The sequence below is a fragment of the Carya illinoinensis genome, chromosome 1 (assembly GCF_018687715.1).
Source record: "Carya illinoinensis cultivar Pawnee chromosome 1, C.illinoinensisPawnee_v1, whole genome shotgun sequence".
Classification (NCBI taxonomy): domain Eukaryota; kingdom Viridiplantae; phylum Streptophyta; class Magnoliopsida; order Fagales; family Juglandaceae; genus Carya; species Carya illinoinensis.
The window spans coordinates 30,356,716-30,379,240 of record NC_056752.1 but is presented as its reverse complement, the minus strand read 5'-3'; the positions used below and the strand labels follow the sequence as shown (position 1 = coordinate 30,379,240).

The 22,525-nt window shown below is 40.5% G+C and overlaps 1 protein-coding gene across 1 annotated transcript in view; it reads right to left on the bottom strand.

Annotated features, from left to right (window-relative positions):
• The window catches only part of LOC122314946 (signal peptide peptidase-like 3), a 31,159-nt gene extending 19,279 nt beyond the window's left edge, over nt 1–11,880 (bottom strand). The window contains exons 1-6 of the mRNA XM_043130605.1: nt 11,475–11,880; nt 8,987–9,145; nt 8,513–8,624; nt 3,129–3,248; nt 1,999–2,156; nt 277–456 (exon numbers count right to left, since the gene is read on the bottom strand). Coding sequence (XP_042986539.1) covers nt 277–456; nt 1,999–2,156; nt 3,129–3,248; nt 8,513–8,624; nt 8,987–9,145; nt 11,475–11,627 — 882 coding nt within the window. The 5' untranslated portion in view covers nt 11,628–11,880. The remainder of the gene's footprint in view (nt 1–276; nt 457–1,998; nt 2,157–3,128; nt 3,249–8,512; nt 8,625–8,986; nt 9,146–11,474) is intronic.
• Between the last annotated feature and the right edge of the window lie 10,645 nt (nt 11,881–22,525).

Sequence of the window (22,525 nt, the reverse complement as noted above, 5' to 3'; positions counted from 1 at the left end):
GTAGTTGTTGAAAGTATCCACCTGCTGACTTGAGCTTTTAGTTGGATGCTTTAACATGAACCACTAGAAGTTGATGCTTCACTAAAATATTTCTCCATTTTTTTATAAGTAATCTTAAATCTTAAAATAAGAAGAACCCAAAAACCATTAAAGTGAATATAATGTTTAGACAAAAACGGATGTTTCAGTCATGCAAGAATTATCTCAATTCAGCCTGCGAAAGAAGATAAACAAACAAATATATAAATAAACAGGCACTGAAAAGAGCTACCTTACCTCAACACCACCAATGCAGAAAAGTACGATCAGCACCCACACAAACCAGGAAGACATAAAGAAATATAAAAGCAGCAGAAATGCTGATGCCATGATGACAAAAAATATAGCACCCTTGGCACTAATATCAAGTACTTCCTTCTCAAGATCATCTAAAACCGTCTCAGCTTTGAAAGATTCCTACTCAATGAAAGAAAATACAATTCAGTTCCAAGAACTCTTCCCCGTAACCACTAAACAATAGTTGTAGAATGAAATAATGGGAGAAAGAGAAGAGAAAGCATTTTGCTGGAAAACCAAAATCTCAAAAATATAGAATAAATGAGAATATGGAAATTTTTTTCTTCAGATTTGTACATTCATTCATGTCTCACACTCAATTCACTAATGACATAATTATTCTTTCTGAAGCATGCACTCGTAGTGTAGATGTTTCCACTTCTAAAGTGCACGAGATGGAAGGATTATGTTCTAGTTCTAGCAAGGTATCTAAAATTCCGCTTTATAATTTCAACAATTATTCAAAGGCATTTTTAGTGAAAACTTAAGATTTTAGCAGACTATCAATGAAAAGATAAAATATATAACCATGATGTATGAAGGATTTGAAGGACAATGAAGAAACAAAGTTAGGAATAAGTAGCCAATATGATATAAATAGAGGGAAGTGTGGCAATACAAGTAAAGAAAATAAGCTGGCATCGAATGGATCGATCACATTCAAAGAACACTGATGCTCTAGGTAAGAGATTGACTTTAATCAAGTTGGTGGAGCAAAAGTGTTAAGGGACCGGATAACACGGACCAGAAAGCACTCGAGGCATAAAACATAAAAAGGTAGATTTTGCAACGAAGGGCATGATCACAAGAGTAACATAGAAAATGGCCTTAGATAGGGCCAAACAGCTGAAAAAGATCCATGTAATTGACCATTAGCTGGGCCTACTACTTAGATAATATACAAATAAATTAGAAATCTCATTTGCAGGTGCAAATATATAGTAACAATCTTATTTCAACAAGGTGTAAACATGATAACAATGCTGACCCATAATTACATCTTCGACCCAAGAATTCAGATATATGGTAAAAATCCACCTACCTGTATGATGTAGCACCCCCAACGATTTATGGGGAAAAAAAAAAGTATAAATAGCCTGGCAGGTAGGGTTGGAGTACCCATCAAGGGCCACAAATTAATATGAAAAAACACCACTTCAAAACTGAGCTTCCTAGAATATCCATTTGCAATAGAATACTTCAAAAGAACATTGCATTTTGCAAGGGTATAGAGATCAAGCGTGGCAAAAATTCTAGATTTTTTTCTCTTCGTCATCTGATAGCAATTTCAGACTCTCAACAGACGGCATCCAAGTAGCCATCAACGGCCACAAATTAATATGAAAAAACACGACTTCAAAACTGAGGTTCCTAGAATATCCATTTGCGATAGAACACTTCGGAAGAACATTGCATTTTGCAAGAGTATAGAGATCAAGGGCAGTAAAAATTCTAGATTTTTTTCTCTTTGTCATCTGATAGCAATTTCAGACTCTCAACAGACAAAGGCATCCATTAGCACTAAACTTTATATCAAGTACCAAACAGTCGTTTTGCATAACCAAGCTCCCTATGATGACAAAAATCAAGACAAATCTGTGACAATAATCCAACTTTAAGTTCAAAAGTTTTGGACAATGAGTAGAGGGTTGAACAAGAAACCTTTGGGGATAGTTCATTGTAACGCTCATCACTCTGCTGAGAACCAGTGAACTCTGACCAACATGAAGCACATAAAATTGTTCCAACAGCCATCATCCATAAGAACACCACTGACAAGTCTACAACTGGACGCTTGGGAGCATATAATAAAAGTTCCACTGCAAGAGATGACCTCCAATTAACCATATGGACACCATGAGATAAAACCAAACTTTGTGATCGAAAAATAGGGCCCATCAGATTACATATAGAAAAATAGGTCCAAATGTAGAAGAACCCAGATTGAGTATAGACATGGTGTAAATGAGATTCCACATTGAGGGGGAGAAGTTCTTGAACTTAATGATTCTAAGGGACTCCATTAGTAACATTGAATATTTCTTTTGAAGAATAGGTCCAAATGTAGCTTGGTTCCTAAGATGGTTACAATTGGTGTGGTTATTGGTGGTGAGGGTACAGATTCAATGATTTTGATGTTGCTATTATAAAAAAAGGTGAGACGAATTTGATGTTTTCCACTTATGAGATAACAAACATAGTAGTAAATTTACATGGAAGGATGCAGCAGTTGCACACTGGCAGGGGAAGATGGTTAATTTTGATGGCCATAATCCCAAAAAAAATGAAGATAAAGACTTTCCTGTATTCCAACCCAACCCACTTAGTCAAGCCTGCCTTACACCATGTAAACCAGAAACAGAGGCCAATTATTTCAATAAAGTGCCTTTAAGCAAGACCATTCCAATAATGACAATAGAAAAACTCGTTCCATGTGATGTCAGATATCAATTCTAGAAGAAAGTTCACATCATAAATATCATTGCTGCTTTACTAAATATACTTTCATAACACTCTTTCGTAATGATGCACATCCTTCCCCATTGTATAGAACAATCAAGAATATGTCACTTCCCATGATGAAACGGAAATAGCACTTCTCCAACATCTTCATCCCAGTGATACTCCCAGACCAAGCCAAATTACCCACCACTTCCCTAATTAACTCATGTTCCTGCGAGTCAAGATGTCTTTTCTTCTTTTAAAGGTATTAGCAGTTCATGTAAATAATTGATGCACATGCATAAATAAGTATAGCAAAGTCTGATAAAATGGAAACTTTAGAGATTCACCTTTCTGTCCATTTGCCAAAGATTTGTTTAGGGCTTCTCCTCCTGACTTTGGGATCATCACAACAGGAATAGATATATTTAAAGCAGTGTCATTATCAGCACAGACCATCTTGTAAAGATCTGAAATGATCATAACACAGCACAAAAAATTATTATAGAAGAAAACAATAAAAACCGATAAATTCATTGAGCAAACGTCCAATTCTCTGATTCAACATATTATGATATACAGGAACATCTTTTGCATTGCAACAATGACAAAAAGAAAAAAAAAATGAGAGAGAGAGAGAGAGAGAGGTCTGTAAGTTGTTTGAAAGATGTCATCAAATGGCATTTAAAGTCAAATTCAAAGCAACTAAAACCCAGCCCAGCTAATTTTCTTATTTGGCCAACATGAAAGCCATTTTACACATAAAATCGCTCTTAATAACGCTAAGCAACATGATAACATTAAAACAAGGAAAAATGGTAGCACAGTTTGGCTGATTTCACTTTTGAACCAAAGTTGAAGCTTGTTATAGAAGAAGTTAACTTCCCAAGTGTCCCTCATGCTTCAAGCTAAAAAACACGGTTTAGATAAAATTTATAACTAATAGTTCATTTGTTCAGAGGATTTAATACACAAACTTCAACTGAGAATGACCTAAGGACTTAGTAAACATATCTTTTTTTATAAGTACGATGAATTTATTAATCCACATAATCAGGCATAGCCCCAAGCTCATAGGAATAATATAAGAGAAAAACCTAATTACAAGCAAGTGCTGTGAAAAACAGCAGAAAAGTCATTAAAGCTAGTCCCATTCAATACAATAGCCGAAGCCCCAAGTAACAACGTATGGAACAAAAGATCTCTAAACCCTCCCATCGAGTGTTCCCCATTACCAAAACAGCAACCATTCCTCTCATTCCAAGTACACCACATTAGGCATAATGACACCATCTTCCAAACAGCCGCGATTTGACGATTGCCCCGAATTCCTCTCCAACAAGACAATGGACTTACCACCCTCCAAGGCATTACCCATGCAATACCAAGCCTAGTAAAAATTTCATCCCATAAAGCCTTAACCACATCACAATGAAGAAGAAGGTGGTCCACTAATTCTCCATTTCTTTTGCACATAAAACACCAATCCATTATAATAATCCCATGCTTTCTCAGCTTATCGATAGTCAGAATTTTCCCATGGGAAGCCAGCCAGCCAAAGAAAGCAACCTTGAGAGGTGCTTTACTTCTCCAAATGCACTTCCAGGGGAAATCAATAGAATTAAGCAATGGGTCGACATAACCTTATAAAAGGATTTGACCGAAAAATTCTTATTTCCCGAATGAATCCAAAGCAACCAATCCTCACCTCCAGCCTTTAAATTCAGTGCATACAACAAACTGTAAAATTCAGTAATATCCCCCACTCCCAATGCTGAACAGCTCTAATAAACCTCACAGACCACTGAAGAAAACCATTTGAAATGTCCATGTAATCAGAAACAGAAGCACCCTTATCCAATGCAATATAAGGAGAAGGGAAAGCATTCTTCAAAGCAGCATCACAACACCATAGATCATGCCAAAATTAAATCTGCATTCCTCTTCCTACCTCAAATCTGAAATTTCTGCAGAAACCTCCCCATCCATTTCGGATAAATTTCCAACTCCCACACTATACATCCCTCTTACTTCATTTGAGCACCAACCTTCCCAAATACTCCCATATTTAACATCAACAACATTCCTCCAAAGAGCATCCCCTTCCCAATGATACAGCCACAACCATTTCCCTAAAGGTGCCTTATTGAGGATTCTCAGCTTTCTAAACCCCAGCCCTCCACAAGATAAACGGGTACAGATCATATCCCACTTAATCAAATAGAATTTTTTTCTCATCCTCTAAACCTCCCCACAAGAAAGCACGAAAAGTATTTTCCATTCTATTAGCCACCCCTGTAGACAAAAGAAATAAACATAGAAAGTATGTTGGAAGGTTAGATAAGGCGCTCTTGATTAAGGTGATTCTACCACCTTTGGACAAATAAATCGTTTTCCAACCAACCAATCTACATTCAATCTTTTCAATAATCCCATCCCACGTTGCCTCGGATTTATGAGGAGCCCCCAAGGGAAGACCAAAATACTTCATAGGTAAAGATGACACCTTGCAATCCAAAATATCAGACAATTCCCCTACATTATTAACCAAGCCGTAAGGGACCATTTCAGATTTTGATAAATTCACCTTAAGGCCGAAGACAGCTTCAAAACAAATAAAAATAGCCCTCAATGAACGAACCTGATCGGGATCCAGCTCACAAAAAATCAAGGTATCAGCAGCAAAGAGGAGATGCGAGACATTTATGCTACCATTAGATGAACCTCCCACCGAAATAAAGCCCCCTATCCACAGCCTCCAACATTCTACTCAACACATCCATTACTAAAACAAACAAGGAGACAAAGGGACTTCTTGTCTCAAACCATGAGAACTATAAAAAAATCCAGTGGGGGTACCATTAACCAAAACTGAGAATCTAACGATTGTGATGCAATTTTTCATCCACTTGCACCATCTCTCCCCAAAACCAAATCTACTAAGAATATACACCAAAAACTCCCAATTTACACAATCAAAGGCCTTCCCCATATGATATCCAGTTTACATAGAACACCTAGAGCGCCGGCTCTAAATTCCAAGCATTCATTAGTGATTAGGACTAAATAAAGAATTTTTCTTCCCTTTACAAAAGCATTTTGTGACTTCGAGATGATCTTCCCCGTAACTTCACTCAAAAAATAAGCTAGAACCTTCAAAGTGATCTTGTACGCACACCAGACTTGTAGGAAATAAATCTTTCACCTCCACTGACCCTACCCTTTTTGGAATAAGGGCAATGAATGTAATGTTAAGACTTTTCTCAAATTTCATCAATGAGTCAAATCCAAGAAAAACCTGCATGACATCCTTCCTAACAATGTCCCAACAAGCCAAAAAGAAAGTCATTATGAAGCCTAGGCCCGGTGCTTTGTCTTTGTCCATCCCTCTTAACACAATAAGCACCTCATCCTCTTCAAACATTCTCTCTAACCAAGTGCTGATCAATCGAATCAAAAACCAGCCCATCAACCCAGGTCTCCAAAGGTATTGCTCAGTGAGAAGCTTATCATAAAAGTGAACAATGTGATCCTTAATAGTTAATTTCAGCGCTGTCCAAAAGTACCCTACTTTCCAAATGAAGGACCTCCATGGCATTATTTCTTCGATGGGAATTAGCTACTCTATGGAAAAACTTTGTACACTTGTCCCCTTCCTTCAATCAAAGGGCTCATGATCTTTGTGTCCATGAAATCTCCTCCTTAAGAGTGATTTTTTCCAGCTCAGACTCAACAGAAATTTTCCTTGCCTTGTCTTCAACTGAGAGGACCCCATCAGCCTCTTTTTCATCAAAACGATGTAGCTCCTCAAAGAAAGTATCCCTCTAATCAATAATGTTCCCAAAGACTTCCATATTCCATTTTTTCAAATCATTTTTCAGGGCTTTAAGTTTCCCAACTGAAATGAAACTAGGAGTACTCAAAAACTAATAATGAGGACCACCATGATCTAACCTTATCCATAAATCCATTTTCTTTCAGCCACATGTTCCCAAATTTAAAGTATCTCCGCCCCTCGTGGAGCCCCCTACAATCCAATAAAATGGGAAAATGCCTAGGAAGGTGTTTTTGGCATAGGTCAAGATTCAAGAAAGAGAACCTCCCAAGAAGGAGAGACAATAAATCTGTCCAGCCTAGACCAAGCCCTCTCATTTGACCAAGTGAAATCTCCCCTTGCCAAAGGTAAATCAACCAAATCCAACTCAAAGATTAATGCTAAGAAGTCAGACATGGCCAAACCAATATGAGATTCCCCCAACCTTTCACAAGGAACCTTAAGTGATGTTGAAATCTCCACCAATACACCACGGCCATCCCACCAACTGCACAAACCAGCAATCTCAAATCTTCTATCACTATCAACATTAGGCCCATATACAGCTATGAAACCCCATCCAAAACCAGCATCTACATTCATGAAAGAACAAGCCACCAAGTATTCTCCAACATACTCCACCAAATTAACTACTCTCTTATCCCACATCATTAAAATACCTCCCAAGGCTCCATGGATGCAAGAGAAGCCCATCTTTTGTAAGAGCAACCCCACAAACTTCTTATAATATTTCTGTCAATGAACTTCAACTTGGTCTCCTGCAAACAAATTACGTCAACCTTCCATTTCCAAATCAAATTTTCACCCCTAGGCCCTTGCTCAGGTCATCCAGCCCCCGAACATTTCATGAAAGGATCTTAGGCTTCATAAAACACCAAAATTTGCCCTATCTTTGTGCCTTCCCCTACTGGCACTTCCTTCCCTTGAGTCGTAATTGATAGAACATGAAAGTCTCTTACGCTCCCTTTCTCTTTTAGAAGCTGATCTAGCCAAAAGGGGTTGTCCCGCCTTAATAGGAATGAGAAGAGCTTTAAATTGATCTTTGAAACCTTCACAAAAAATCCCTACACTAGAGGCAAAGAGATGGTTTAAGTGGATGGTGGTTTTCGGCGGGGTTTCATCTACCTTCTGCAAAACCCAATCCAAATGTAAACCAGCCCATATAGGCGCTGGAGGCAAAGAACATATAGGACTAGGCTCATCCCCAAGATCCAATCCGTTTATAGAAGCAACTACCCCAGACTCCTTGCACACCAGCTGCAAATAGACCCTCCATAGACCCATAATCCGAAAGCATCTCATCATCAGAGAACGCCTCATCATCTTCCTCCAAAGTACACAAAACCCTAGAGGAATCAACAACTGTGTCGACATCTAAAGATGTTCCCAATCAATATTTGAAAAAACTTTCATTTTAAGGTACCCATTTGGCCAATACAACAATCCTAGTCCAATAGCTCTTTTAATATGGTTAAAAGATGAGTTATGGCATCCCAATACAAGACCCTTGGAGCTCCCAAGAGTTTACTCACACTCATTGCATCAAGATTTCTGTTCTATTGAAAGTGACATAATTCTGTTTTCCAAGAAGTGTAACAATACCTACCTATATCAGCAAATATCAGATTCATCCTTCAAGAGTTCACAATTCAGGTCCCATAAATAATTACTGATTACAAATAACTAGGGCTGGAAGGTATAAAGCTTAACAAATAGAAATATCTTTTGGACTTCCATGTTAAAGCTTCAGTCACTGCATGAATATTGGTGAAAACTTTACTTATCAAAAAATATATATATTGCTGAAAACTACTTACATCTGGTGCTAAAAGTTTAACAAATACCAGAAGTGGGAAAATTTTGTTAAAACATAAGATCGGGTGTATTGAAAATTTCAACCTTCTTCGTCATTTATCACCACCAAGGCCGCAGCACCTCCTGACTGTGCAATTTCTGCCTTTTTTGTGAAGTCACAATCACCACGTACAGACAAGACAATAAATCCAGAAAACTGAAAAGGCAGAAAAAGTCCACTCTTAGCCTGATGCTTCAAAAATTAACCATGTCATCAATTTTGACATTACATATTTAGGAAACAATAATGCTTTACCAACCATTCACTCTAACATCAACTCGAGGACTAAAATTTCTTCTAAGTTTTTTAGACTTTCAAGGTTTTCCCACAATTGTAAAAATTTTCATATATGTATAAATTGTCATTCTACATTACAGTTACTGGTAACAATAGTTCCAACTCACATTCTAGAAGAATATTAAGATGCCTAAGGAAAAGGTTAAAGCAGTCAGTTGAGAGTTTGGTTTTTGATTAACAGCTAAAAAGTTTATCCAAGTTAATAATGTAACACTGATGACCTTTGAAGATGAATTGGAACAGCAGTTTGCAGGATTTGCAAGAATAGCAGGCAGTCTGAGAGCTTTTTCTGCATTAGAAGGCAACAGAGCCCCAAACTTTGCATTCAGCCCATCTAAATTTTCACCTTCAGCACCCGCGACCCAGTGTTTTACCTTCACCTGGAAGATTCAATTGCAGTAAAGAGACCAAATAAGTTTATCTGCCATGTATATTCAGGCTGAAAAGAAAATGTGTGTACCAATCACATAAAAAAAAAAAAAAAAAAAAAAGGAAGGTATCAACATGAGTTGGAAGAACCACACTTCAAATGGAAAAAATCTTATAATATTTGTTGACTTTCAGAACAAATGACCTAAAATCCTCTGAGGTGAGAACTACAAGACCATCCCCTTGTTTCTTTTGCAGGGGAACTAGAGAGAGGAATGCTCAGACTTTTGATTGTAAGGAACCACCGACTTTCAAGTTCAGGCTTCCACTTTTTGGATCATGTTATGCTTGATTGCACTTGATTCAACTCATTGCTTATCGTTTTCAATGTTCTTGACATCTTAAAACCATAGCGAGAATTAAGCTTTACCAAAAAAGTGTGACTAGATACATATAATTGGCTATGGCTGCATCTCTATCTACTGCAATGCAAAAATTCACGAAATAGAATTTTACCAACATCTTCCTATACCACAGACCAAGCCAAAAACAAAAGTGGTGATCATCCTGATATTTGACCCAGCATGTTTACAGGATAAATCCCAGCTTATCCTAATATGCCTACGTAACGGCGCTCAATGAGCACACTTAATGCAAATAGCATACTTTTTACCCAACTCTAATACATATTTGGCGTCACAACTCTTCCAAAGCTTATCCAGCTTCATTGACAAACCACTGCACTAAACTAATGGAGAGTAAAATTGTAATCATTTATAAACTAATACTCCCCGCAGATATAGGCCCAGACTCCCTTTTATGGGTTGGAGAAAACACGTTCTTTCCCTTTTTGGTAAATAGATATAAATGAATCAAAAAGATATTATAAGGCACTAATTTGCCGTCCTGATTTCCCAACAGTAAGGCATAACCCAGATAAATAAAAGTGGGCTCTAAGAAAAAACTCAGCAGACAACCACAAACGAAGTAACTCTTAAAACCCTAGAAACTCAGAAGATATCTCCAGAAAAGTATGAGTTGTTAATAACCTACAGCCACGCCAGAGTTGGTTGCCAAGTAGAACACAGCAATTACTTCTCTCCAATAACAATGGACATACCAAAAACCAACATGTTTTGGCAAACCAAAATAAGATTCAGAAAGAAACAAAGCTTCAAAATCCTCAGAAGTAAACTATTCATCATGTCATGTCATAAATATGATGAGGTGGAAAAACCATTCTTACATAAAAGGTTAGTATATACAATAATAATGTATCTCATTTAGCCCCTCCATGCCTACTATAGACAATGAAAACCAAGTTCAAACTCAGAACTGATAATCAAAGGGTGCTACTTTAGTACACAGGAAGCATAAAAGATGCACACCAAAGCAGAGAGAGAGAGAGAGAGAGAGAGAGAGAGAGAGAGAGAGAGAGGTACATGAAAATATTTGAAAACTAGAAATAGAAATAAGATGTTGCGCAACCAACCAATGGTATTGGGTTCTAAAGAAAAAATATTTTATCTTTGCAATCATATAGGGTTCTATGGATGTAAGATTTACAGATCCTTGGGTATTGCTTTTAGGCGCACATCCAAACTCCAAAAGCATTATACAAGTAATTGGCACAGGAAAATTTACCCACAACATTGAAAACAGAATGTCATTCTCCTTCCTCTCTGTCTGTCTGTCTTACGTAAATATCAGCAAAGAGATTGTTTCCAATATTTCTAGTTCTATATTCATTTTTGCATGAAGACATGCTGTTTTATGTTTTCCATCTTTCACCCATCATATCTATACCTTTTTTTCAGAAGCAAGGAAATATCTATACCTTTTTTTTCATCATAGCTATACCTTATCGGCCCCAAGTTAACTAATGGCCAATGAGGCATGTTATGACATCAAAAATAGATGAGGAAAACAGACTACATTCGTGCATGAATACGTCTATAGTTTTCCAGAAACTTAGCAAAAATTTACTTCTTCACAAACAGCGCTGAGTTTCATTCTGGCGGCCGTACTACCCAAACGGGATACTTAACAAGTTAGCTACAGCACTGCACCAAATCTTATTTTGTTCAGTATTCCAATAAATACTGCATGAGTAGATCGCAGAACCTACTTATGATGCCACCCACTACTATATTACAATTGTCATCGTGAAAATGCCAAGATGAAACAGACGTCATATTATATATGTCGCATTCAATCTATCTGACCACATAGAAAATTGGAGACACAGGAAATGAAAATAAATCAAAATATTGTAATGAGAACAATAAAATGTGTTCCCAGGAAAGGAGTGAGTGAGGGGAGGGAGAACAACAATAATACCAATTGGAAGGGATTGTTGCATGACGGAGACTGAGGGGAGTCTTCGTCGTCGTGATTGACATCGTCAGCGCCCACAAACGAGAAACCGATGAGAAAGAAAAAAATCAGGGCCGCAAAAACGCGGGGATAGGGACAAGAAGAAGACGACGCCATGGCCGCCCAAAAGAAGGGAGCTTCGTTAGGGAATCAGGAGGGAGAGGGAGAGAAGAAAGGGGGAAGGAATCTGCGTTCTGTTTGGATCTTACAATTAGTTCTCCAACGAGTTGAATCAGGGAAGACAGATGGATCCCATCGGTCTCTCTCTCAGTGCAAGTCGTGATTCGCAAGAAAGTTACCGGTTACACCGGTACGCAGTCAGAGAGGATGACGTCGTCGACTCCCTGACTTACCCCAGAGTTCAACTTCTTTGAAGTTTGCACCAATCACCTCTTGACGCATCTGTTATCAACTTCCCACCGGATAACGAAAAATTGTTATCCAAGTAGGTTAGGAACCGAGAAGAACATAGACTCCACATTTTTCATACATTAGTATTTAATTTATAAAATAATTTAATTTAAAATTTCTCTTTTAAATTATACTTGTTTAATGCTACTATCTTATTTTTATCTCTTGTTTTTAAAAAGATTAAGAAAACATAAATAGATAATATCGTTTTATCTTAAAAAATTGGATGATGTTATGGTTTTTAGATTTTTCATTAAATTTACTATTTGTGTGATTTTCATGCCAAATTGTAATCAGAAGATCTTAGGATTCATTTGATAACAAAATTATTCTCAAATATTCTCATATATTTTCAAATATTCTCATATTTTTTCAAATATTTCTAAATATTTCTTTCTTAAACATTACTTAAATATAAAATATTTTTTAATTTAAAATTTTTAACATTTTCATCTAATCATTATCTAATTTTTATGTAACATCTCCGATCCCGTAAGGTCAGAGTGTTACTTACTATATCCCGTAAGGTCAGAGTGTTACTTACTCACTTAAAATCACATCTCAACATATAGATATAAACCCTCAATTCTCAATGCCATATAAAAACTATTATTTCAAACCAACTACCTCAATATGGTCAACTTCCCAAAATGCCAAGTCATCATAATAAGATAAAATTACTTAATAAAATTCACCAAGTCTCATAGAAACCTTATATGCTTAATCCACTATATTTAAATCATCTCATCCATGCTCTATAATCTTGATCTTTAGTTAAAATATTCAAATTATTTAAAAATTATTATAGAGATAAGGGGTGAGTTATCAACAACTCAGTAAGCAGAAAATATATACCAGTATGTAAACACGAGCATTTACAGAGTTGAGAATACAAAAATAAACATTTACTTTTTGAATGCAAAATCAGAACATTTCTTTTCAGAATACAGAATCAAAACATGTTATCAAAATATCATAGCGAAACTTTCAGAAACATTCTTATTTAAAAATCCTTTGGCATATCATAATTTGAAACATCATCTTCATATCATATCAGAGCATCATATTGAGATAGAGCTCATGTTTAACTCCCCTGATAGGGTTATAAACCATCATTATGCTTGTAGCGAGGCCTAGGGGTGAAAACTGACCCTATCTGTACGGTTTCAGTCCAAAATCAAAATTGTACCGACATGTTTTTCAAGGGGAGATACCAACCGAAACCGTTGATGAAGGGGGGAAAAACCAATTACCATCAATTCAATGGTGACCCTCAGTGCAGTTTCGATTTACAAGTCTCGAAAACAAAAATCATAGACTCACAAGATTCACAACAATGTCAACAAATATCAAAAGATTCACAACAAATATCACAAATGACAAAACTGAGCCATAACAAAAAACTAGAAAATGGATCGGTACCCTCTCTAGAAAATCTTACAACAAATATCGCAAGATTTAGATTCACAACAAAATCACCGAAAAAATTAAAAGAACCCCGTCCTCATCAACAAACCTTAAAGGAATCGGAGATGATAAAAGAGCCTAAAATGGTGCAAATGGATGAAAAGGCGCAAATGGATGGAGAGAGAGAGAGAGGAACAGTCATAGAAGAACCCCATCAACAAATTTTTTTTATGGCATTGGAGAGAGAGAGAGAGAGAGAGAGAGAGAGAGAGAGAGAGAGAACAGCTCAGAGGAGGAAGATTGTAGAGAGGGGAAGGGAGGGCTCGAGGGTTTAAGGTGCCCTAAGCCAAAACGGCACCGTTTGGTATATTAAACCAAATGATGTCGTTTCATATATATATTTATTTCAAAACCCTGGGTACAAAACGATGTCGTTTAAATCATTTAAGTGAAATGGCATCGTTTAGTATCAGAACTATATATAAGAAAAATATAATATAATATATCGATCGGTTCGGTTGTTTGAACATAGTTCAAACCAGGACCAAATCGACCTACGAAGATTTCTTCAAATTGCCACCGCCTCCCGATCGATTCTTCACTAGTTTCAACCTATTCCCATCAGTGTTGGCCGGTTTTCTCAGTTCCTGTACGCCCCTAGCTAGGTCTTATACCATTATTATACCCGTGGCTAAAGGTAACAATATGTTATACGATCCGTTAACCTAATACGAACACGACACGATACGATAAAAGTGGATTAGGGTTTATCCTTAACGGGTTCAGGGTCAAAACAGGTTGACCCGTTAAGACATGACTGCCTAACAGGTCACTAACGGGTCAACCCATTATGACCTGTTAAGGAAATGAAATTCCTTTATACCCTTGACCTAAAATTCAAAAAAATAAAAAACCCTAAGAATCTGAATCCTAATTCCTATTTCCTAACCACACCCCCCCTTCAATTTTGTTTTTCTGACTTCTCCTCTCTTCTGTGCTCACGTCACCCCTTCTAGAGTTGAAGTCTTCAACCTGTCGCCCACAGGGCCGCCACACTCATGACGCCCAGATTTTTCTTGTCTCAAATAAAACTTTGAGGTTTAGATTCTCAATCTTTAAGAGTGTTCTTCCATCATTCTTAGCAACTACACTTCCTTTTCTATTACCTAAACTTTTGGGTGCTTATTCATGGTTGTGGTTTGAAGTAAATCTTGATGTTTGAGTTTATGGAGTCCTACATTTCAATGGGAGTCATAGGTGAGTATGTGGTTTCATCCTTTTGAGTAGTGTATTTAGAGGGTGTAGATATTGATATTTTTTAAGTCAAAGTATAAATGGTGGTGTGATTAAAAAGAAGTTTTTATTTTTGAAGCATGATGACTTGCACGATGTTCTTTCTCTTGGACTTTTCATTTGATAAATGAGGCCATGCTTGGATTTTATATGTATGCTTGGATCTTCCACTCGAGCCATGCCTTTCCTCACTTTACTCTTTATCTTGTAGAAGTGTTCTTGCATTTGGACTCCTTCCTTCACTATCAAACCACAACATTCACCCCAAGTGTTGCGTACTGAGCTACACAAGGTTATCTCCCTTTATATATTGAACATATAACTAATTTATGATGTAATGACTAAGGAAGGCCAAAGGCCCAAAACCACTTCTAGTTGAAGCATTAGGACACTTGAACCTATAGATGTGGTATTTGATTGTTGACACAAGAAAATGTATTTAGAGTTTCGTATGTTGATTTGGTCATGTTTGAACCTATAGATGTGTAAGACAATTTTTATAAACCAAAGTTTACAATTGATTGGTTCTATTTCCACATGGATAAAAAGGTATGTGTGAGTTAGATTAAGCACTCTTTGAAGATTTGGCTTCCACTTCTATGTAATAATTTTATTACATTACATTCATTATATTCAATACTGCAGCTTTTCTTTTCTTTTAGTTGTTTGGCCTCCCAACTTCTTGTTGTTGCATGCACATGTCATATATACAAAAATGTGAGTGAGGCAGCTGTTGTGACGCCCCCAAAATCCCCACGCCCGAACACGGGGAAATTGAGACATCCGGATGGTGACAACCCGGGTCACCATCCCATCGTCGGGTGCCGAGTGTGTGCAAGGCAACAGATGTGTACAGAGAAACTCGCAGCGGATAAAGAAAGTCATAACTAAGTACCATAATTTTTCTTAACGTAATACAAGCTGTTTAAAACGTACATAGATAAATATTACAAAACACGACTACAGTTTTAAACAAATATAAAGATAGCATCAGCAACCCGGCAGAGCCGCATCCTCAGGCTCAGCCTCCTCCTCTTCGTCCTCTAACTCTGCACCAAAAGCTACGGAACCACGAATGGTACCGCAGGTAAGTAAAACCCAAACACTACCAGATAAAAACACATAAAACTCATACAAGATACATGAAACATGCCCAATGCACAAAGCCCACAAAAACCCGAGTTTTCCACACACGCCAAAAAACCCATTTGGCCCAAAAGCATATCCTTTCTGAAAAACACGCCAAAAGTCACATTCGGCCGCCAAAAGTCCATTTGGCCCAATATCTCGCCGGAAGTCCATCCGGCCCAATATCTCGCCAGAAGTCCATCTGGCCCACGCCAAAAGTCCCATTTGGCCTCATAAACCATTATCCAATTTTAACCGTATGCACCATGACCTCCCCTAGGGGTCATCCGCACACCCTGGCTCCAGTGTCACACCGTAGAGTACCACCACGCATGTGACACCTAACGAGCGATGCCCAGTTCCGCGCCTCCCGCGCGTGCGTAGCCAAGCATCCTCTAGCCCTCGCCAGCGAAGGGCCACGGAGTCGGTGAGTAGGGCGATGCCCGGTTCCGCGCCCGGCGCGTTCGTAGCCAAGCATCCCCTAGCCCCGCTCCTGTCGTCTCTCTCGACAACTCAGGGGACATCACTCAGTTTATTTCGCTCCCGAGTGACCAGAGGAGCTCCACCGAGATAATAACCCATCCCGGCTTGGGCTCGTGATACACACGCACCCGTAAAACCACTCACGCCAATACACAGGCTTTTCACACATGAACAAAAACACGCATGCATGCACCATGAAATGCCAAATCAATGCATGATAAAATAACCAACCAACATAAACAATTAAACAGACAACTCCGTCCTCCATCCATCCGACCCCCGAAACTCCTCGGACTCAGTCCGGAATCAACAACCAACAACAGTAAAATATTTGAATGAGCAATATATATTAAAATCTGAAAATAGGGTTTGGAAAATACTTACAGCGCTATACGGCAATTTTAGAAAACAAGCGGCGTTGCAAGCGGCGGAAAAACAGCAACGTCACAGTGAAAATTCACTGTGGCCGTGGGTCTGAAAAACCCACTTTTGAACGGGGACAAACTAGGACACGAGATTGATGGGGGATGGTCAAGGGATGGTTGTGAAGCTAAAGGAAGTGACGGACGGCCGTGGGTGGCGGCGGAATGGCCGGAAATGGCCAAAAAGAGCAAATCAGAAAACAAGCTCGTGGGAGCTGCTCCGGTGGTCGTTGGAGGCCGGAAATGGGTGGGTTAGGACGGCAAGAGGCCGGTGATGAAGTGGTGAAGAAATGGTGGCCGGAGGTGGAGCGACGGCGGCGGATCGGAGTGAAATCCGTGGGTGCTTGTTGGGCTTTTTCCGGCCAAATGGCCGGCCGGTTGGGGGTGGCTTTCGGAGGGGTGGTGAGCCGGAGGGAGGGGGAACTTTTGGGACCGGTGGGGGTCCGGTTGGTGGCCGGACGGCGCTGGGCTGGAGGAGAGAGAGAGACGACGCGGGGGAGAGGGAGGAGAGAGAGAGAGAGCACGGGGGGGTTCGGTCGAGCGGGAGAGGAGAGAAAGAAAAGAAAAAAAAGAAAAAGAAGGAAAAAGGAAAAGAAGGGAAAAGAAAAAGGAAAAAGAGGAAAAAGGAAAAAGATGTAGGGAAAAGATGAGGTCCAATCCTCTTTTCGGGAAGCAAAACTAACCCGCCAAAAAGATTAAAAACCACAAAACAACCAAAAAAAAACACAACATCAAATAAACTAAATTAAATTAAAAACCCAATTTTTAAAACGCAAATAAATTAAAATAAATAGCTAATATATTAATTAAAATAAAAACAAATATTTCAGCGAAAAAACACTCAAAACGGGTCATCACATCCTCCCCTCCTTAAAAACAATTTCGTCCTCGAAATTGCAAGATCACCACCAACTTAAACCAAGCCACACAAACGTACATAAGCCAACTGTGATAAAAAAAAACAAGATACATACCTTCTTCATTCAAACAAATACGGGTACTGCTCCCTCATGTCCGCTGCTCGCTCCCAAGAGAAGTCTTGAGCTAACGGATCTCCCCAAGCCACTTTAACTAAAGGTATCGCCTTGGACCTCAACTGTTGCTCCTTCCAATCCAAAATCTGCGACGGAACAACTTCGTAAGTGAGATCCGGTTGCAACTGAATACCTGCTGGGTCGATGAAGCGAGGCTCTTGCTGCCCAAAGCTCTTCTTCAGGGATGATACATGGAAGACATCATGAACATCCCCGAAATAATCTGGCAAGGCAACTCTATAGGCGACGGACCCTACTCTCTCCAGAATCTGAAAAGGGCCGACATACCTCGGATCTAGTTTCCTTTTCTTACCAAAACGCTTAACACCTCTCATGGGAGAGACTTTAAGATAAACCCAATCACCAACTTCAAATGACAATTCTCTCCTCCTGGTATCAGCGTAGCTTTTCTGGCGACTCTGAGCTGCCGCCATTTTATCTCTAATGATCCGGACTTGGTTTTGCATTTCCTGAATTATTTCGGGTCCAGTTACCCTACTCTCCCCAACTTCATCCCAACACAAGGGCGACCTACACTTTCTCCCATAAAGAGCTTCATAGGGAGCCATCTGAATGGTCGCATGGTAGCTGTTATTATAGGCAAACTCAATGAGCGGCAAGTGATTTTCCCAACTTCCTTGGAATTCCAGGACACATGCTCGCAGCATGTCTTCCAGAGTCTGAATGGTGCGTTCTGACTGGCCGTCTGTCTGCGGGTGATAAGCAGTGCTGAACTTCAACTTAGTACCCAAAGCTGCCTGCAAACTCTTCCAGAACTGCGATGTGAACCTCGGGTCTCGATCCGACACTATAGTCTTTGGTATGCCATGTAGCCGCACTATCTCCTTGACATACAAACGGGTCAACTTACCCAAAGAGTCGGTGTTGTTAACAGGCAGAAAATGAGCACTCTTCGTTAACCGGTCCACGATCACCCAAACAGAGTTCTTCCCACTAGGCGTTCTCGGCAAACCCACTACGAAGTCCATCGTGATGTCATCCCACTTCCACTCAGGTATAGGGAGGGGTTGGAGCATGCCTGCAGGTCTCTGATGCTCAGCCTTTACCTGACGACACGTGTGGCATTTCTCCACATATAAGGCAACGTCCTTCTTCATTCCATCCCACCAGTAATTTTTCTTCAAGTCACGATACATCTTTGTACTGCCGGGATGAACTGAATACGGGGCCGCATGAGCTTCCGCCATGATTCGTTCTTTGAAATCTGAGTCCTTCGGGACCACTCTGCGATCTCGGAACCGAAGTACCCCATCACTATCCATGCTATAATGCAACGGCCCTCGAGATTTTCGGACTCTTTTCCTGATGTTCAGCAGCTTCTGATCCTTTCTTTGGAGAGCTTTCAATTCTTCAAAATCTATTACCCGAATGTCCAGAACTGAAGACAAAATCTCTACTTGCTGCGAACTCTCTATAAGGAGCCTTCTCATCCCATAAAGTAACGAATCCATTTCTGACGGTTCGGCTTCATCCTCCAAATGAGACTTCCGGCTCAAAGCATCAGCAACTATGTTAGCCTTCCCCGGGTGGTACTTGATCTCACACTGATAGTCACTGATTAGCTCTAGCCAACGCCTCTGCCTCATATTCAAATTTTTCTGGGAAAACAAATGCTTCAAGCTCTTATGATCAGTAAATACCTCACAAGCTTCCCCATACAAGAAATGCCGCCAGATCTTGAGTGCAAAAACAATCGCAGCCAACTCTAGATCATGCGTCGGATAATTCTTCTCATGGTCCTTAAGCTGACGAGATGCATAGGCTACAACTGCATAAGGACACAACCCAAACCGAACTTAGACGCATCACTGAAGACTACAAACGGCTTATGCGGTTCTGGGAGTGCTAACACTGGTGCCGTCGTCAACCTATTCTTCAATTCCTGGAAGCTTCTCTCACATTTCTCTGACCAAACAAATTCTGTATTCTTCAGAGTCAAAGCTGTGAGAGGTCCGGATAAGCGAGCAAAACCCTCTACAAACCTTCGGTAGTAACCGGCGAGCCCCAAGAAACTCCTGATCTCGCGTACTGTAGTTGGGCGTGGCCATGACAAAATGGCTTCTACCTTACTAGGATCAACTGCCACTCCACCCTGGGAAATTACATGCCCAAGAAATTTAACTTCTTCCAACCAGAACTCACACTTGCTGAGCTTGGCGTACAACTGGTGCTCTCTCAATTTCTCAAGTACCAGACTAAGATGATACACATGCTCTTCAACATCTCGGGAATAAATCAGTATATCATCGATAAATACTACCACAAAGGAATCCAGGTAAGGTTGAAACACCCTATTCATCAAATCCATGAACGCTGCAGGGGCATTAGCTAACCCAAACGGCATCACCTTAAATTCATAATGCCCATACCTCGACCTGAAAGCAGTTTTAGGCACATCCTGGTCTCTGATTCTCAGCTGGTAGTATCCCGACCTCAGATCAATCTTAGAGAACACGGCTGCTCCTTGAAGTTGGTCAAATAAATCATCTATCCGCGGGAGAGGATATTTATTTTTGATGGTCACCTTGTTCAACTCCCGATAGTCAATGCACATACGAAGGGTTCCATCTTTCTTTTTAACAAATAGAACTGGTGCACCCCACGGCGACGTACTAGGCTGAATAAATCCCTTCTCTACCAGTTCTTGCAACTGAGTCTTCAACTCTTTCAATTCAGCCGGTGCCATGCGATAAGGAGCTTTATGCACAGGAGCCGCTCCAGGTTCCAAATCTATGACAAACTCCATCTCTCGAACAGGGGGTAGTCCGGGCAAGTCATCCACAAACACATCGGGGAACTCTTCCACAACTGGAATGTCTGCCAAGGACTTCTTCTCAGACGGCGTGGACACCATCTGAACCAAGAATGCATCTGCTCCCCATGCAATCTCTCTTCTTGCCTGTATCGCCGATATAATCATCGGCTTTTCTTTTAATCTACTCCCCGCGAATTCCAGACAATCACCATCCGGAAGCTGAAAGCTAATTGTCCGACTTCTGCAATTAATAGTCGCAGAATATCGGTATAGCCAATCCATCCCGAGGATGATATCAAAACCCAACAGCTTGAATACCACCAGATCAGCATCCAAAAACCTTCCCTCAAAATTTAACGGGCATCCCAAAGCAACCTTGGAACACCACACCATCTCGCCATCGGGTAGCGCCACTACCATAGCCTTCGGCAACGGTTCCGTGACCAAGTTACACACCCGAGCAAACGTGGAAGACACAAACAATCGTGAAGCACCGGAATCAAACAAAGTACAAGCATAAAACTCATACAAACGGACTCTTCCTGAACCAAACACACAACCCATGAAATCCAAAAAAAAACAACGAAGAAACCAAATGCACCAAAAATTAAATCCAACTTAAAAAATTAAATTAATCCATACCTGTGATTACTCCAGCATCATGGGTCGCTGGTGCCTCATCGTCCACCTCTCCGGGCGTGACAGCATAAACTCGGGCTTGCACTGCTTGTCTCGGGTTGGTTCTTCCACCGTGTCTACCTCCACGGCTTCCTTGAGCTCTAACGGGGCAATCCCGAGCAATATGCCCCACTTGGCCGCACCGATAACACTGGGGTCCGCTACTCGTCCGACACTCGCCCTCATGAGCTCTATTACAAACTCCACAAACAGGCATACGTCCTCCCATGCGAACACTGGAGGATGCTTGAGATCGGGTTCCAGTCCGCTGAACAAACTTCTGAGGCGAACCCGAGCTGCTTCCTTCACCAGAAAAACTCCGCCTCTTTTGCCCTGAAGGGGAGCCCAAACTCAGATTATTTTCCCTCTCTATAAGGGTGGCCACATCCACTAACTCCTGAAAAGTGGTTATCCGATGGCTGACCACCATGCGGCGTATATCATGACGTAGCCCCTCCTGAAAACGATCTGCTCGCATCTCCTCAGTGGCGACAAGATGAGGAGCAAACCGCTCAAGTTCTATGAATCTCCGGGCGTACAGCTCCACTGTCGCGCCCCCTTGGACCAGATTAGAGAACTCTCTTGCCTTTTGCTTCCTTACCGATGCGGGAAAGAAGCAGTCGTTGAACTCTTTCTTGAAACGCTGCCAGGTCACCGCAGCGAAAGATCCCAATTCAGATTCCAACAGCACCCTCTTGGTATCCCACCAATCAGAAGCAGTGCCCTGCAAGAGGTAGCTGGCGTAAAGTACTTGTTGTGCCTTAGTGCACCCACACACCTCAAAAGTCTTCTCCAGATCTTTGATCCATTTTCCAGCCTGAACTGGATCCTCATTTCCCGCGAAGTGTGGAGTCCGATGCGCTAGGAAGCGCTCATAGGTGCATCCGGCCTGCACCATGCTGCTGGACCCTCCTGGATACATCCAAGGCCCTCCCTGATATGGCCAAGGACCTCCTGGTTGTGGCCAATACCCTCCTTGTTGCGGACAAGGTTCTCCTGACGGAGGATAAGGTCCTCCTGATGGTGGACAAGGCCCTCCTGATGGTGGCCAAGGACCCCCTTGTGGTGGCCAAGGCCCTGCCTGTTGGGACCTCGCACTCTGTTGCATAAACTCCGTCATCTGCCGAATTGCTTCGGCTATGGAGTCATCTCTGGAGGTATTTTCTTGCGGTTCCTGAGTATTTTTCCTTGGTCTCCCTGGTCTCCCCATATTCCCGTCACAACACTACTCTTGACCCTCCTTTAAGAAAACAAATAAAACCATCATAAAACCAACAAAAACAAAAACAGCACAACACAGCAAGAAACAAAAGAAACCAGCATGCCAAAACATAACTAAATAAATAAAAACAAACAAACAAGCTCACACAAATAAAACAAATA